This window comes from Ictalurus punctatus, chromosome 2 (assembly GCF_001660625.3).
Source record: "Ictalurus punctatus breed USDA103 chromosome 2, Coco_2.0, whole genome shotgun sequence".
NCBI lineage: Eukaryota > Metazoa > Chordata > Actinopteri > Siluriformes > Ictaluridae > Ictalurus > Ictalurus punctatus.
The window spans coordinates 36681523-36699694 of NC_030417.2; the positions used below are offsets into that span (position 1 = coordinate 36681523).

At 39.1% G+C, this 18172-nt stretch overlaps 1 protein-coding gene across 1 annotated transcript; it reads right to left on the reverse strand.

Annotated features, from left to right (window-relative positions):
- Positions 1-1713: 1713 nt before the first annotated feature.
- Positions 1714-17699, reverse strand: ramp2 (receptor (G protein-coupled) activity modifying protein 2). Its single transcript, XM_017456667.3, has 6 exons — positions 17541-17699; positions 16077-16163; positions 15143-15199; positions 6342-6368; positions 5863-6019; positions 1714-4649 (listed from the first exon to the last, which is right to left on the reverse strand). The coding sequence occupies exons 1-6, from the start codon at positions 17596-17598 to the stop codon at positions 4400-4402; spliced, it is 636 nt and encodes a 211-aa protein (XP_017312156.1). The 5' UTR covers positions 17599-17699; the 3' UTR covers positions 1714-4399.
- Between the last annotated feature and the right edge of the window lie 473 nt (positions 17700-18172).

Genomic DNA, 18172 nt, shown 5'->3' on the forward strand with positions numbered 1-18172 from the left:
CCATGTCTTTCCCACTACACCCTGCCAGACAGAGACAGAACATAGACGCTGCCCAGAAGTGTCCAGATGGCTGTGTGTGTGAATGATGTGTATTTACACAGGCATAAAGTGTTTCACTTAAAGCTCACACTTTTTTGGGGAGACTCGATAAACTCATGAAGTGGGCAAAGAGAATACAAGTTGTTTTCTCGACTACAACCATTTATATGAAAAAAAGTTTCGAATAGATGAATAGATAGATGAGGGGATCTCCACAGGGAGATTTGGTTTAGCCAAAGAATCCAGAACATTAAATACAGTACACACGATAAACATGCATACGATACACTTTTACATTCACACTGTGCGCAAACAATACCTTTTATACTTACTAGGCACACACTGATACCTTCAAATGCACTATAATTACCCAACCATTATTATAGTCCCCGTGCGAGTCCACGGATGTTTCGCCGTTTGTGTCTCGCTGATATTATATAGTATTTACAAATCCGTATCTGTATGTAAAGACATTTTAAACACATGTAAATGTTCCTTCAGGACAACACGCGTGCATGTTCCAGATAAAAGTACTTAAAACATTCATAAAAGCATTTCAACTAGAAAATCTACAGCACTCAGGTAGCATTTTTTTTTTTTTAACATCCCAGCCCACTACATGTACAGTTTACCTTGAAATCAAACCTAATCTTTAGTTAATAACTCAATCTTATTTATTTATTTATTTATTTATTTATTAGTTTACATTAATGTACGAATCCACTTCACACTTCTCTTGATTGAAACATCCTTTTCCATGATGATGGTGCTTCGTTCATTACAGGTTCTGAAAAGCGTACATTTTTAGTCAAACTCGACTGAATGATACCTGAACGCGTTCACCCGCGTGAAATGTTTGGAATATTCCACGAGTCACAAGTCACAAGTTCAACAGGAAGTCGCTTCCAAATTTCCTCAAGAAGAAAAATAAAGTTATTTTTCTGTCATTTCTTTTGCATGAAACTTTGATTTTGAGTGACAGTCACTTTTTAAAAATTATACATATATATATATATATATATATATATATATATATATATATATATATATATATATGTGTGTGTGTGTGTGTATACACACATACATATATATATATATATATATATATATATATATACACACATGTACATATATACATATACAGATACATATATATATATATATATATATATATATATATATATATATATATATATATATATATATATATATATATATATCCATCTGTGAATGGGTCAGAATCGACATCCCCCTGACCAATCAGATTGAAGAATTCAACAACAGTAAGGTAACCTTCATGGCCAATCATCTTTAGCTTTTTTCAATTTCATTTGATTGCAGTGTGATCATTTTTTGGTCAGTTATTTACTTTAACTGAAAGGACACATGTTTGTTTGTTTTCCCGTGATGCTTCAGAACATTCTGCCAAGGTCGTGGCACTTGAGCAGAAAGGAAGAGGGCACTTTAATGTTTGGCGTGTTTATCTCATGGGCCATTAATTAGCAGGAATTACAAGGAATCAAAATTGCTAACATACGACCATCTGCATGTTTGACGTTCTGGTTTCTCTTAGAGACACTGAAGTCATCTTCTGACACCGAGTTGAAGAGGGTACAAAGTCACTCGTGTAAAGGGGAGGGGGTGGGGGGGGGGGAGAGGGGGAAGGGGGGATAATCGCATTAAAAAGGTACGGTTTAATTGTATGTCTTTGTAAAAGTTGTAATTGTAAAAGTGCTTCCAGAGGAACAGTATAAAATGATTCACAGATTGTTAGTGAGGCCATACCACAAGACAGAGCAGCTCAAAAACACAGATTCAACGAAAGCACACACTTTCAGAGTCGTTCAAAAAAAAATAAAAAATTGTGCAAAGTACATTTAAAGACAATTACATGGAACAGTAAAACAATTTCTACGTATAAACATATCTCTTATTTTATCCCATGTCAGACCTTGAACTGAGACCTTTTTATTCAGATTCACACAGGTAAGCACACAGCCTTCATTCCAGCTGCTTTTCCAGTTAACAGTGTTCCCACGCCACCTCTCTGACCCTTCACCTTTCATCTCTACCGTGCTAAATTACTCTGATTGTTGCACCAAAGTGGCCAAAGGCTTACAAATGAGACCCACGGATGAGAGTTAATCGTCTGGCTCGATGACCCAGCAGGGGCAGTCGTGGGATTTGAATACTTCTCAACCTTGTGGTTGAACTAAAGCGTTAAACCTTTAAACATTCAGTGAGCTGCGGACTGAGAGAACGCTGCATTGTCATACAAAAATACACTGATCGATTGAGATGTTTATGCGGTTCACTTGCTCCTTTAAAGGAATTTCACCCATTTTGTTCTTTATAATTTGCATCAAATTTTGGTGTCTGCCACCAAAACAAAATGGAAACGATACACCAGGGTTTTGTTTTGTTTTTCATTGCTCTGTATTGTTTGGGGTTTTTTTTTTACATATCGTAGGACAAATGAGTTAGAGTCTAATCCCAGTATGAAAAATCAGCGATCAAGAAAGTAATCCAGCTTGTTCGTCTTTATTTCAATCAGCGTATCACGCTATTACAATCATTCGACTCGACTGCGTGAATCTACAATCTGGGCTAGAAAGAAATCGGCCCCAGCCTCTACTTCATATCATTTTGCGTATTGTTTTTTTTTTTCCACTTATGACCATTGGTGGTGCTATTGTATTTGTTTCCACAAAAGTAAAAAAAAAAAAAAACAATCTACTTTAAACCATTTATAAGCAAACGAGGCTATAAGGATCTCTGCTTGCACATTTATACCAATATTGGTCCCTTATCTCTTTAATACGATTAGACTTCAACGATTTTTGGTGAAAATTCGCTGAAGCTATCGCTGTTTTAAAACTAACAAACAAACAGAGCTCTTCCCTTCATCGTCCAATCCCAAAGCAAAGAATACTCGAGCAAGATGCAGAGGTTTCTGAATTATCAGCAACATGATTAGTTTAGATGTTCCTGATCGGTCAGATGTTGGAGGTCAACAGAACCTGGGGAGTTTCTCCTGACAGCTACCGGAATCTGAAGAGAACCCAAACATTGCGAAAAGTGTTGCGGATAGTCGAAATTTCCACCCGATGGTTTGTTTCCTTTCCGAACCAGAAAGCATTCTTAGAAAAGTTCATACTGAAGCAAAGCTCTTTTTTTTTTTATCTTGTATCAGTGACAGACACTTGGGTTCAATATGAAAGAAAGGGGGGGAAAAATGGGTGAAATTCTCTTTTAGTCGTCCTGTTATAAAAACCGATAGTCACCGCTTGTGACTTGGGTCATAAAATCATAAAAATAAGCGTTGAGATTTTCTCATAATCATACCCGAGCCAGCAAATTGGCCTTTGTCACTCGACTGACACTCAAATTCATATCAAAATACTAACTATGGACAAAAAAAATAGTCTTACAGTACATGGAGTAAGGCTTCAGTGACTTATAAAGGTGTTAATAACAGAGTTGGACCAGCACTCAGCATTGTAATGTTAATATCGGCATCAGGATTCGACAGCACGAATGAGTAAAAGAACGTCGAAAATAAACTGCTGGTCGAAGCACGAGCGCAGACGATCCAACACTGCTTTTTAAAAGCGTCTGCAAGAATGTTTACCGCTTAAAAACGCTTAAATTCTTATTCATCCCCTTTGGCTAGGATAAAAAAAAATGGCCAATAAAAAAATTCCTTCAAACAACAAAGATGTTGATCCAGATATGATTATGAGATCCTAATATACCAGTGACGCATGATAACTATTGCTCAAGTAGGTCTGTTTCCATACAGATGCTCTGCAAAAATAAACGTCGAGCGAAATTTCTGGGAAAAATAAGTACAAATAAAATGATAATCATGAGAAATTGTTATCGCAGCGCTTCTATACCACTAAATCATACCGACAAATCAGTGTCCTGAGAACCCAGGACAAGGAGATTTCATGTTCCGGCTAATGATATTTTATTCGTAGTTGCCTAGACGCAAATACTAGTTAACTACGTCCACGAAGCCAGAACCTAACGCCTGTGATTGGCTACTGCTGCACTAATTAAAATAATAACAACAAGGCCTTCCTTTGAATCCAGAGACCAGTTGCTATACTCTCTTGGATTGCTGGCCACTGCTTGGCATTTCCATTCACAATATTTCAGAATTCGCATAGCAGGTAGATGGAAACAGGACTACTGTTGGGTTTTTGGTCAAGTTAGTGTAAAAAAAAAAAATAATAATAATAAAATAAAAAAAGAGTTTCATGTCTAAAAGAAGAAGACCAGTTTTGATTCCTAGTTTGTTTGTGTTTCCCAGGAAAAGGGCAGATGGAGTTAATCCGGACGATGGAGTCAAGCTTTATGACCTTCTGTCTCCGTTCTTGGTCTTCAGCACGACAAGCACCACCATGGCCGGGATAAGACATATAGGGGTCATGACGAGGGCGAAGATGACGTTAGGTGGCGGATCCCTAAGCGTCTCGATGGGACACTCCTGGAAGAAGGAGGAGTGGATTTCCACAAACATGTCCTCCACCAGCCTGTTGGGCCACGGGAGCGCCAAGCACTCCGCAATGCCCTCCGAACACATGGTGAAATTGTTATAGGGACTGCAAGAGAGATCAAGCGAGAGTGTGTACATTTCCAGCCAGATTTTTAAAACAAACAAACAAACAAAAAGTCTGTAGTGTTATAGAAATGACATAATGGGTTTTCATCGATTAACTTGTAGTGGGACTGAATATTCGAAAGAGGCTGAACAAATGACATCACAAACGACACCAGCCAATCACAGTCTAGCATCTGAAACAGTATAATACTATACTAAATAGTATGTTCGAAAAGTACACCAACATATATAGAACTTTTGTGTTCTTTTATATACATATTAAAAAAATCGAATTTTGAGGAAGTTTTTATTAATAAATTGTGGTAAGTAGTGGTGGAAGGTAGACTGGTAGAATATACATTTTTAGTGAGGCGTTAAAATGAAGAATCTAAATGAAACTGAATGAACCATCGAGAATTACTGAATCCCGGAACAAAAACCAAACCTGAAAACAAAGTGCTGTACGATTATTATTGTACTTGTTCGTGGTGGTAGGTTCTGGTGTTATTTAGCTTTTTTCATTATATTTCATATAATCGTTATTAATTATACAATTCATTATTCATTTACAAAAAAAAAAATTTGTTTTAAAAGATTTAATCCAAAGCATTTATTAATGCTTAGTGGGGGGGGGGGGGGGGGGTAATTTAAAAAGAGAGAGAAATAATAATAATATTATTGAAATTTCTGAGGGTTTTTTTTTTTTTTGGGGGGGGGGGGGGGGTTGGGTCATTACTGCACAAAACTAAACTTTTCTTGTTGAAATGTTTTTACAATTTTAACGTTTTCTGCTATTTTGGTATTCAAAATTACGGCGCATCACTAGAAATTTCAACTGTTGACATTTTTTTGAATGATTTTCACGTTTCTGCTATTTTCGTAGTCAGAATTGTGACGCATTACTAGAATTTTTCGGATGCCGAGTGAAAACGTTTCTTGTTGGAATTTTCAGCATTTGAACTTTTTTTTTTCAGCCATTTTTGTTTGATTTGAAATTTTGCAGCATTGCTAGAACTTAAAGCACCAAATTTCAAAGGACCCAGGTAACACTACAAGAAGTTATGGTTTCCAACTGAATGATGCCCGAAAAATAGTCCAGAAATTTTTTTATACACTTTTTTATACACAAAAAAAAAACAGAATTTTTGCCTTTTCATCCGGGGTTTCCTACGTGCAAAAATTCCCATGTGATCTTTCACAGAAACACCACTAACCTTTTCACTTTATCCCACACGCACAAGTCGGTGGAGTTGACATTATCCAGCTCATTCTGTAAATTCAGTCTGCAGATTTTAAGGAATTCAGAGTAGCACTGGACCGTCGGTAGTGTAGCCTCGTCACATAAGGAGCAGTATACGTCACATGGGCTTGCTTCATTCCCGTACACAAAGAGGATAAAACACAATTCATTAAAACACGAATTATCGTACATTAACTGTACGAATTAAATGAATAAAAGGAATAAGAAGTACGACGTGCAACTCTTCAATAAATTATACCGCAGTATAAGAGGAATAAAACACTTTGTATTATATTATATTATGTAGGTTGGCAACAGTAACTCCGCTTCCTAACGACATTCCCCTCATTGATTCATTTCCCATAACGTCAAACCCCCTTGTGTTTTATTCCTTACTAAACAAACAATTCGACTTAAACCAACACTACAAGATGGAAAACAGTGAAAACTTACAGAGCGGTTTCTCTTCAGTGCTGACGCCTACAAAGGAAGAGACATCATGAGTGTGAGAACAAATATTCAGGTCCAAGTTTTAGTGCTTTCCCTAACAGCTAAGCTACCATGGCTTTAACGAACAATTTGGCCAAAAATGAAATACACAATTTACCTTTTACCCCAAACTTAGCTTATAGACCAAGACATCCAAGCGGGAAAAAAATCCACTCCGACTACGTACAATCATAATAGCCACTCGGACAAAAGTTCCTCAAGCGCTGAAATTCTGTAACGACGTTTCATTATGGCGTCATACATCCAACATTTTACGCATCGATGAAGTGTTAACAAAGCGCCTGGGCGTTTTTTAAAAGCTTTTCTAAGAAACGAGTGACAGATTTCCGTAAATGTCCGTTTTTCGCTAAACGCTGAAGCGGGAAACGTGGACCCCAGCTTAAAATTCATAGTTGGTGCTCACAACAATTACACGAAGACCAAACATGTTGCTCCTCACCTCGGTTATAACTGGCTCGTATATGTAGCCAAACTTTATAGCTAGCTCCAGAACGTATACAAAGTCACCCATTTGACTAAAATCAGATAAGACCTCTTATATATACTGAAAAAAAACTGAATAAAAAGCTGTCTATTTGACAAAAAAAAAAAAAAAGCACCAGCAGTGGGTAATAAACACTTGGAGATGGCGTGGACCTCCAGCTGCTGTAATAAAGAAACGAGAAAGCAGAGATGATGTTTGTTTTATCCCACGATGCTTTTGAATTCTCAAATCTGATTGGTCAAAACATGTTGAATGTTTCAATAACAGCTTCTCTGACAGCAGTTCGACCGTAATGCAGATAAACACGTTTATTATATATGAATGCATTTGTTCTAATTCAGTAGTGTTCCTATAGTAACAGCTCGTTCATAGGGACTTCTAAGAATAATAATAAACGGATTCAAAAATATGGTTATTTAACAAAACAAAAAGCACAAAACGTTGACATGTTGACGTTTCTTGCATTAGAAGAGCCAGTTATTTAACGTTGATGGAAGGAGTCTCCAGTGTCAGGGTCTTCTTCGGGACGGACGACTGTGCAAATGCTATAGAGAAGGTAGTATTTTACCATCCCATTTAGTGTGCTGGTATGCAATTCAGGACACAGCCATTGTTAGATATCATTAGCTGTAACTTGTGTCTAAAATGGACAACATGTAATACCACTGGTACGCAACTCTATCAGGTGTCACCTTTACCGAAGTGTGTTTGTGCTGTTTTACACACAGGATATGTTCAAATTAGTCTAAATTGAGAAATTTTCACATTTGGAATTCCGAATGTGCCTGATCGACAGAGAACTCACAGAGCGGGAGATACGACAGGAAGTAGGAAGGTACTAGGTTGAAAGTTCCCAGTTGTCAATCTCTAAAACCGGTCGCTGTAAGCTTTCTTTGTTGTTGTTCTTGTTGTCGTTAGCAAGATTAGCCTCGTAGCTCCAGTGCTAAACCCGAAAAAAGACTCAGGCTGACTCAGTCCAGCTGGAGCAAATGGAAAACTGAGGAAATACTCCTCCTAATGGGCACGAGAACCTGGCATTGATTATATGTTGTTTTAAAACTATGTTTCAGCGACTTTGTTCCCAAGTTCAATGGACTTTCTTCTTCCGTCCCGGTCCTGGAACACCATAATGTGTTTTTTTTTCCGCTCGAACACACCTTACACGTCAATAAAGTCTTGTTAATGAGACACTGAGTTGAAACAGGGTTTAAAATTAGCCACAGACGTTTTGGGTTAATAGTTAAACTGATTCGAACGAGTTTATTCAAGCAACCCGGTCTAATTGCGTTTACATTTACCGTTTAAAAATCCAGTTAAAGGTGCATTAGGTAAAATCGGTCTTTCTTCAAAGATTAGGTCTCTAACGGTTAGGTGGTTTTGACATTCCGATGATGTTCCAATCTCCCATTCCTGCACGTATTCACAAAGCTCCACCCCCAGGATCTACAGTACAGTGGCCTGTAGATCGTCTGTACGATGATTGACAGGAGGCAATCATCATCACTTTTGAAGTGTAAAAGAGTTTTTATCAAAACTGTTACCTCATTATAAATGACTAATCTTGCGTTATTGCTTATTAATTATCATGATATTGAAGTGTTTTCGATGACGCAGTGCGTGCTGGAGATTATTAAGAGCTTCTAGTCGGCAAAACAACGGACCACATATAGTCTACAGTTCAAAAATCCCTAAAAAAGATAGAAAAAACTGCCTTGGTGACAGAAAGACTGTTTACAGCTTCTGTAACATAAGCGGTATTCCACATCAAACACTTAAGTCTATAACGGATAAAAAAAAAGTATGAAGTCGTTCTGTAATTTAAATAAATAAGTAAATAAATAAAAACACCGCAATCTGTGCATTTACAATAATCTGTGCCGTTATAGTACTGTGGTATAAGAGGAATGAAACATGTCTTGGTTGAGGCGTTCCTTTATTAAAATAGTTTGGGATTAAACTGGTTTGTTTTTATAATCCGGTTTTATTGTGTTTACATTTTAACGATCCGGTTCGTTTTAATATTCCTTATAAGGAGATCTGTATCTAATCTGTACTGATGCAGAGTTATAGAGTTACAGAGATGGCTCCGATCCGACACCCAGGATCGCTATCAGGCAAATTACGGTGGATCAGATAGGATCAGATATCGGTGCAAATCGATCGATCCAATCCTGTAACAAATGGAAAACATGGATTTGAAGCCGGAAATGTTTACAAAGAAAGAGACTTGCGTGGTTGTATTTATTGTTAGGATTGATTATTATCTTTATTATTATTTATTATTTATTACTTTTAATTATTCAATGCAATGTAGGAATCCGAGCTTCAGTTTTTTTTTGTTTTTGTTTTTTTTTAGCTATAAAATCATTCAAAAACTTAGTAGTTTATAAATAATATTTATATATGGATATCGGCTGATACTCGCGATTTCAGTATCGGTATCGGAAAATGAGAATCGGTATCGTGACATCTCTAATATCCTTGAATAACTATGAAAGTTAATTAAGTTAATTAAGTAATGAAGTGTTTCCCGTTATTCCGATCGTTAAGAGCTTTTATCCGGTTAGTTTTTAAGCGCTTTCAGACAGTTGAATAAATGCGGAATAAAGAGAGGGGAAGCCCTGTGTGTAAACTTACCGGAAGAAACACAGAAAAACAGCCCAAAGAAGAAGAGCGGTCCCCTCATAGCAGAGAGCGCGAGGCGCTGCTGAGCGCGCGGACCGTGACTGAGTGAAGTGCGCGCGCGGGACAGGAAGAGGAAACGCGTGCACGGGTGGAAGAGCTCGTGCCCTAACCGCGTCCTGCTCCCTGCACGTGCGCACTGATTGAGGGACAAAAACAAAACGCTGAAACACACTACATAGTGCGCTGGATATCCAATAGGGATGCGGCCGGTGTGTAACCCCAGGTCGAGAGAGAGAGAGAGAGAGAGAGAGATGTCGACACGGTTATAAACCAGATGTTTCAAAGGGAGACCCGTTATAGGACACACCCACAGTCTTTGTTAACCTTCTCTCTCTCTCTATCAAGTTCAAGTTGGCATTAATAGTCTAACTCTCTCTCCTCCTCTCTCATTCTCTGATTCTCACTCCTTCTCTTTCATTTTTTATGTATTTTTCTCCCTTTACTGTTTGTCTGTCTGTGTCTGTATGTCTATCACCCCTCTCCCTCTCTCTCTATTTCTCTCTCTCTCTCTCTCTCTCTATATATATATTTTTTTTTCTCTTGCGCTTCGCCTCGCTCCCTGTCTCTCTCTTACCTCCAGCCTCTCTCTCTCTCTCTCTCTCTCTCTCTCTCTCTCTCTCTCTCTCTCTATCCAACTCTGTCTTTCTCTTTTTTTTCTCTCTCATGTGTCTGTCTCACATCCCACTTCTCTCTGCATCTGTTTCCCTCTCTTTGCCTTGCTCTCTCTCTCTCTCTCTCTCTTTTTATTTACTCCTGCCCCCTCTCTCTCTCTGTCTGTCCCTCTCTGTCTCTCTCACACACACACACACACACTTGTCTGTCTCTCTCTCTCTCTCTCTCTCATATGTGTCTTTCTCTGTCTCACCCTATTTCTCTCTCGCCAACCTTCATTCTCTTTCTATTTCCTCCTGCTTCTCTCCATCTCTCTCTGTCTGTCGCTCGCACCACTTCTTTCTCTCTCTCTCTCTCTCTCTCTCTCTCTCGTACACATCTGAAACCCCTTTAACCACCCCCCACCCCCCACCCCCCCAACCCTCCATGTATTTTCTCACAGGCCGCTCACTGCGCCTCTCAGATTTATTTCGGTTCCCATCTGTTGCCGAATAGGAAACACGAGTAAACATTTAGGACTGTGATGAAACGGATAAACGAATAAAACGGCTCGTATTAAGCGAGCCGAGGTCCCGGAATCCTGACCAAAAGTCCACCAGCTGTTCTGTTCTCTTTAAGCCAGCTGTTTGTTTAAACAAAATCCCCCTCCCAAAATCTCGAACCGCTCCAAATAAAGATCAACACAGGGTGCCATCTTGGTGCCACCCATGATGGAGTACACTCCTGAGAAAAACGATGGTCGTTCAAGTGTACTTCGGATCCTTGGCGACGTAGAAACTTTTTACTGATCATCACAGTAGAAAACAACACAACGGATCCCAATTCCATCTCGGCAAAACACTATAACACACCCGTGTCCTCCGTGTCTGATTATCTGATGATCCTCTAACGATAGACCTGCCATTCATGAAAATGACGTCATCGATCGGCGGGATTGTACGGAAAACCGGTTCGCACAAGCACAAACATTCTTCAAAGCCAACTTGAGGTATAAAGATATTCTTTCTGTCCTTTAGCATGTTTTGTTTAACGAGGTTGGCATCACCCTACGCACTCATCCTATTGGTGTGTTTTAATCGAGTGTATTTTTAGACATGCTGAGATTTTAGTCATACTTTTCACTAAATCGAGTGTGTGAGTGTGTCAGATTATGCATTCTAACACCAAAGAATTTGTTCACTATGTGCAATTTTTTTATTTATTTATTTATTTATTTATTTATTTATTTATTTATTATTACAACAGCAATATCAGGCTCAAAATCGTACAGCTTTGGTCTGACCAGCTTACCAAAACACCGGTTGAGCTGATAAGTGCTGCTAGAACAAAAACAGTTTCTGAATTAGAGCTACAGTTGAGGTCGTACGTTTGCATTCGCCTTGCGGAATCTGCAAAATGTTAAAAATGAAAAGAAAAGAAAAAAAAAAGTACGACGGATCATAAAAATTGCATTTTGTGGTTTATTTACTTCTGCCCTGAATAAGCTAGTTCACGTAGCAAATCCAGAGCGATTTACATTTATATACCTGAGCAGATGAAGCTTAAGGGCCAAACAGTGGCAGCTTGGCAGTGCTGGGGTTTGAACTCATGACCTTCCCAACATCTTAACCACTGCAACCACTGCAACTGCAACTACTTACGTTTACATCTAGTCCATGGTTAGCATGTTCGCCTCACACCTCCAGGGTCGGGGGTTCGTTTCCCACCGTGGCCCTGTGTGTGCGGAGTTTGCATGTTCTCCCACCGTGCTGCGGGGGTTTCCTCCGGGTACTCCGGTTTCCTCCCCCAGTCCAAAGACATGCATGGTAGTCTGATTGGCGTGTCTAAAGTGTCCGTAGTGTATGAATGTGTATGTGATTGTGCCCTGTGATGGATTGGCACCCTGTGTACCCTGTGTACCAGGGTGTACCCTGTCTTGTGCCCCATGCTCCCTGGGATAGTCTCCAGGTTCCCCGCGACCTGAAGGAAGGATAAGGGGTATAGAAGATGGATGGAATGTACATAATGAATTTACACAAATGAACCGGTTCAACACACGCTTGAATCTTAATACTGTGTGTTGTTACCTGGATGATCAACGACAGTGTAATTTCAGTGGGAAATACATTATCAGCTGGTACACGTAAACGTCTACCAGTTTGGCCAGATCAGCATGTGTTTTGGTCGCTACACCAAGCTATATTTTCATGGTAGCTTTACTAAACCATGTCGTAGAGTTACGGAACTTTGAATTATTATCAAATGCTCTCATTTTTTGTTTGGTTGTTTTTTGTTTTTTTTTATAGAGTGTATATTTCTTCTGTACAGTATTCTCATCCGATGCTGTAGCAGGAGGTAAACTCAGATAAGTGATGTTACTGTCAAGTTTACCAAACTTTTAACTGGTAGAATATAAAAAAGTTTAAAGAAAAAAGCTGAGTTGATGTGTTTAACCAAACACAGCTGTAGACTGTTTTGTTCGACTTCAGTTCTGTTATGTTCTTTTCTAAACATCACCTCCTCTCGCAATGCCTTGGGGCAGAATTGGCAGGAATGTCGTACACACACGTCTTACGCCAGTTCAGATATGTCAAGCGTCATCACACCAATGTTAGGCATGAAAGAAGTCCAACTTCACATCATGACAGGCAGGCAGGAAGCCAAGAGAAAGAGTAAGAGCATGACGAGAGAACAGACGAACCAAATGGAAGTCAGAGTCAACACGATGCTATGAGAAAAAAAAACAGATTCAAGAGTGATAGATTCTTTATATATTCACTCATTTGTGTCTTTACGCAGCTGTAAAGTTGTTAAATAGAGAACTCGTAATAGATGGCTAGTGGCTAACAGAAGGTGTTTGTGTGTTTCTCAATCTTGTATTTCACACTTGGTTCCATCTGGCAAGAGCGAGTTATTCAGAGCTTCTGCTCATTCTGTCTGCCTTAGAGATACGGCAAGACATGTGGTGGCTTGGCAGATAAGGCTCTGGGTTACTGATTGGAAGGTCGGGGGTTCAAGCCCCAGCACTGCCTAGTGGGAAAACCCTGGCACATCATGAGTACTTGGGCTGTGTCCCAAACTGCATACTTACTTTACTAAATAATTTGTTAGTATCCCTTTGATGTTATTAATACTAAATGTAGATATATTTTACACAAATTCAAGGCTTTTATAGATTCAGATTTTGTTCTTAGATTCATTTCAAGCAAACTCCAGGGTGAGTTCTACATTTCAGAGCCTTCAGAGTTTTATTGGAACCAGTGGTGGTTTTATAATGTGATTCACTGAACACCTCAAATTTAGCTGCAGTCCCCTCGGGAAGTATCGGAACAGCAAGGCCCATTCGTTAGTTTTTGCTATACACTGAAGACATCTGGGTTTGAGATCGAAAGGTGAGACGATGGATCAGAATTGAAGCTTTCATTTCCTGATATTGAAATCTAGGATCAAAAATATCGGAACATGTGATTGACGTGTTTTTTTCTCGGCCCGGTACGCCCTGTTAAAAAAAAAGTGACCATTTAAACGATTAACAGCTCTGAATATCTACTCTTGGTTTGAGCCCTGGGTTTCGCATGTCACTACTGCATTTGTTGTTAAAACGGATAAACCAACATGAAGACCAGAAAGCTGTCTATGGGAGAAAAGCACGCCAAGTTTTGATCTCAAAGCCAAAATATCTTCAGTGCAAAACAAAAGAATTGGCCTAGCCGTCCTAATGCTTTCCAATGGTACTCTAGCTAGTTTAAAATATCGAGGCAAAATTTAGATGCCAGCACTACCAAAATTCCTCTAGTAAAGAGGAACCATCTTGGCAATGATTCTGGTTGCAAAAGAAGAGACTCATTTAGCAGAAACAGATCAATATGGAACAAAAATTTGAAAAAGCTGTTAAACGCTGAAAAAAAATTGGTGTAAGGAATGGTTTTTAGCTTAAATTTTTTTTTTTTTTATTTATGTTTCCCCAAGAACACATAGCTATGCATGCATCTAAGAATCTAATACGTGATTGGCTATTTGTATTGTAGAGGTGGGACTTGTTGAGTGCTACGTGCTAATTCATATTTTAATCAGTGGACTGTGTCTACTTATACAGTCTCGGGTGCTACATTAAACAGTTCCTCTATCCGTTCATTTTTTTCAGAAAGAAAAGACTACAGTCATGAAAACTTGGTGAAAAATGACACAATCCAGTACCTGAAATGAGTTTTATTGCTTTACTCTGGAGACCTGTTTGCAAATGCAGTGAGCTGTTCAAGCCCATAACTAATATTTACAGTAACTCCTGAAGCATGTGGAGGCAATAATGTGTGTAGTTTGTTTTAGCATAGGGGTTTCATCTCAAAGAAGAAATCTGGTTTTTATCACCGACGCTCTACAGCACAGCAACAATCTCTGGGTAAATGAATAGCTTGAACACATCTAGTGATCTATTAAAGCAAATTTATTTGGTTACTATGTTCCTAGTTAACTGATACAAGAGCTATATTACTGATTTACAACAAGTAGAAATATTCCCATAACTGTCTGTGTAGAAAAAAATCCCACTTTCATCCATATCCTTATCCGAACACACCATTGCATGTCGAAGATACACAAACTTCCTGACCTTTGAACTCTAAACAAGTATCAAGTGTAAGATATTAATCGCTGTGTGGGGCGTCTGCAGACCACTGGGCCCAGTCAGCTGTGTAAGCTGATCTTTAGTGCCATCACAAGTCTTCTGTCAAGTTTACAACCCAGTTTTTTACATCAATATTTATTCTTTTCTATGATATAGATGTATCTTTGGTTAATTTTGTTGACATTGCGACGAAGAACATGTGTGAGATGTCCTGGGAAACGTGTCAAAGGCACTAAAACTGGCCCCAGAAATGTGGCGTGACTCAGTCAGACGTGACGGCTAAGCATGAGCCGAAGCCCTTGATGTCGTATCAGGCTAGTGCGGTGTGTTTTGACAGCTGTGTGGTACAGGCTCTCTTACTTGTTGTGGTTAACGGTGTGGTCGGGACTCCTGGGAAAAGGGGGGTGTTGCCCAAACCTGAAGTACACACGCAGAGAGAGAGAGAGGAGAAATAGAGAAAGAATCATGGTTTATGTGTCATCCTGAGGTCATAGAAATCCTACATGGTCTGCAAAATGGTCTGTAACTCAAGTAAAAAAAATAATAATAATTTTAAAAAACTATCCGTGTATGAATATATTCTAGCAAAAAATCAGAAATGAGGTTTGTGTAACGAGGTTTGATGATTTTGGTTGTTGTTTGCAAATTAGTCACCTTTCACCAAGTAACCAAGAAACCAAGCTAGCTAACAACTGCTAATAACTCTGATGATAAAACACAACTAGCGTGCATTCTAGTAGCTAGCTGTCATGATACAAACTAGCTAAATAAATACAAACTGTAGCTAAGGACAGATATTTACGGCGATTGATGTTGTGTTGGTGGTGGTGGTGGTGGTGTTTTGGGTTTTGTATTTTTTAAAGAAAAGTATAAAACTTCTTAAGTTCTTAAGAATCTTCGTAAGAATTTTTTTTATTCTTGTGTAACAAGAGGTTATGGCTGTTGTTTTTTGTTGGTATTTGTTTGTTTTCTGTTCTCCTTCCCCACCTCAAAACTACTGTATGCTTTCTTGTTATTTCAGCCAAAGCAGTGGTCAGAACGATTGCAGATTAATCTCTCTCAGTGGAAATAACATTGAATTCACTGAAGGGGAAAGGACTCGGGACATCAAAGACAGATTTTTTGACGATTTTATGTAGGTGAATTTTAATGTCTGAACTTGCGAGCCTTGGTTTTAAATTGTGAACAAATGAATTGTGCTTTGTTACTTCTCAGCTCTGATATCATTTACAGTACATCAAATACACTTTAACCAATGGTTCAATCCACAATGTTCTAACGTTAGAAATCTCACCGCGTTGTTCTTCTGAGCGTTTGGGAGGAGTGGCCTCGCTCGGAACGAGTGCCTGCAGCCGACCGAACATCAAAACCATGCAGGCGACTGCGAGAGAGGAAACGCAGGGTTAAAGAAACATATCGGCATTCGTACTGAATCAAATGGGAATGCGTTAATCCAACAAAAAAGATCTCTTCAACTGGTTCTTTAAAAGTTCTACTTGGAACCCATTGTGATACCATAGAACCTTTCAGCTTTCCTCAGAGTATCCTTTTGGATGCTGTCAGATACTGTACGTTTTTTTTTACAGTCAAAGAACCATGGGGGATACAAACTTCTGCTCTCAAATTTGAGGTAGCGACCAACAAAATGGATTTCTCATCCCGATGTCTTTTTAAGGACTTCTTGGACGTTTACACGTTGTTGTTTTTTTTTTCCTTCATAACCATCACACAGAGGAAGGGCGAAGAAGAGAGATAACTGGTGATAGCAGGAGTGCATCCTCTCTTTGTCCTGTTCGATTGGCACATTTCCTGAACTGTCTTTTTTAGAGTTTCTCTAGGGGGAAAAAAAACTACATGTGCCTCATCGCCTGCATGCTTGTAACAACTTGTACAAAGGAAATAGGCACGTAGGGAAAAATGTCCCTCGTGACCACACTTTCAGAAATAAAGGTACCAAACTGTACTGCACTATCAATGAAACAGCTTCTGTACCTTTAGTATGTATCTTTTAGCATGGGAGTGTACCTTTAATTGAAAAATATGGCTCCGAGTCAGATCTGGCCCACCTAAATTTGTAATCTGGCGGATTAAATGAACTTCCATGTTCTAACTTGGCCTGATGACCCATAATTGAATTTTATATATATATTAATATATTTATTTATTTATTTATTTAAATGCGCTAGTCTGTGTTATTCAGCCAGGGGGAAGTATAGAGCGATAACCTCAGGGCCATAGATTGAGCTGCTGACAAAATATGCTAATAATGTAATTCTTCATTAACACACACAAAAAGGTGTCACTGTAACCAGAACTCTTTGTCAAAGAACTATTTTAGGTGTGAATACTCGGATATTGTAAATCTCGACAAATGAACACATTTAAGTAGAAGTGTTAACGTGTTATTGTTATTGGTCGACTAAACATTTTTTTGGTTCTATCCCACTTCCCATTGTTCTAAGTGTAATGAGGCATGCTACATAAAATGAATTTGACACCCCTGTAAAGCTATATAAGTGGTCCTGAAGGTCCTGAATTTACCTTGAGTTCTATTTAAAAGCTACAAAAGACCTACCCTTGATTGACGGTACGCCATCGACGAGGAAAAGTACAGTTTGGTAGCTTTATTTCTGAGAGTACATTAGCAATGTCTCTAGAGTTACAGTATATACTCTATGAATAGCTCAAGTTCAGAAAATTTGTATCTGGTTATATAAAAAGATCAGAAAACTGGAGGCGGTGCATTGGTAGTACTTACCCCAAAAAGAGGGGCTCCATGTTGGCCTTAAACGAGGTGAGGACACGTGAGGAGACATGGTCCTTTAGTCCACTGCGAGCTCTGTGTGTGTCTCAGTGAACACTGATCACATGTAGGAACCTTTATGCAGGAAGACTCGACTAAAACAACAGGATGTGCTCATTTCCTTAAAGGGGTGGTGGACTTACACAATGGGACAGAAGCCACAGATAGGGCGGGCTGCTGTTGTGTAGACCACCTCTCTCTCTCACTCTCTCACTCTCTCTCTCTAACTCATTCTGTCTCTCTGTCTGTCAGGACACACTCCCACTCTCACTCTATCATTGTTTGTCTCCCTCGTTTTTTTTTTCTTCTTCTTCTTCTTCTTCTTCTTCTTTTCCCCTCTCTCAGATCTCCTCCAAAGCCAACACTGGTCGCTCCAATGGAACCAATTTCAGTAACCTCAAACCCACATTGAAGTGACTGCCTTATTTGAACTAGAATGCCACAGCATAAAGGTCAGCACCTGTTTCGCAAAGGTTCCAGGTTCAGCGAAAGGATAAAATAATTCCGAAGGTATGTGAAATAACACTGCTCGGTTGCGTTGGAGGTTGTGGTGGTTTTAGAGATTAAGAAAAAGCAACTTGACGTGA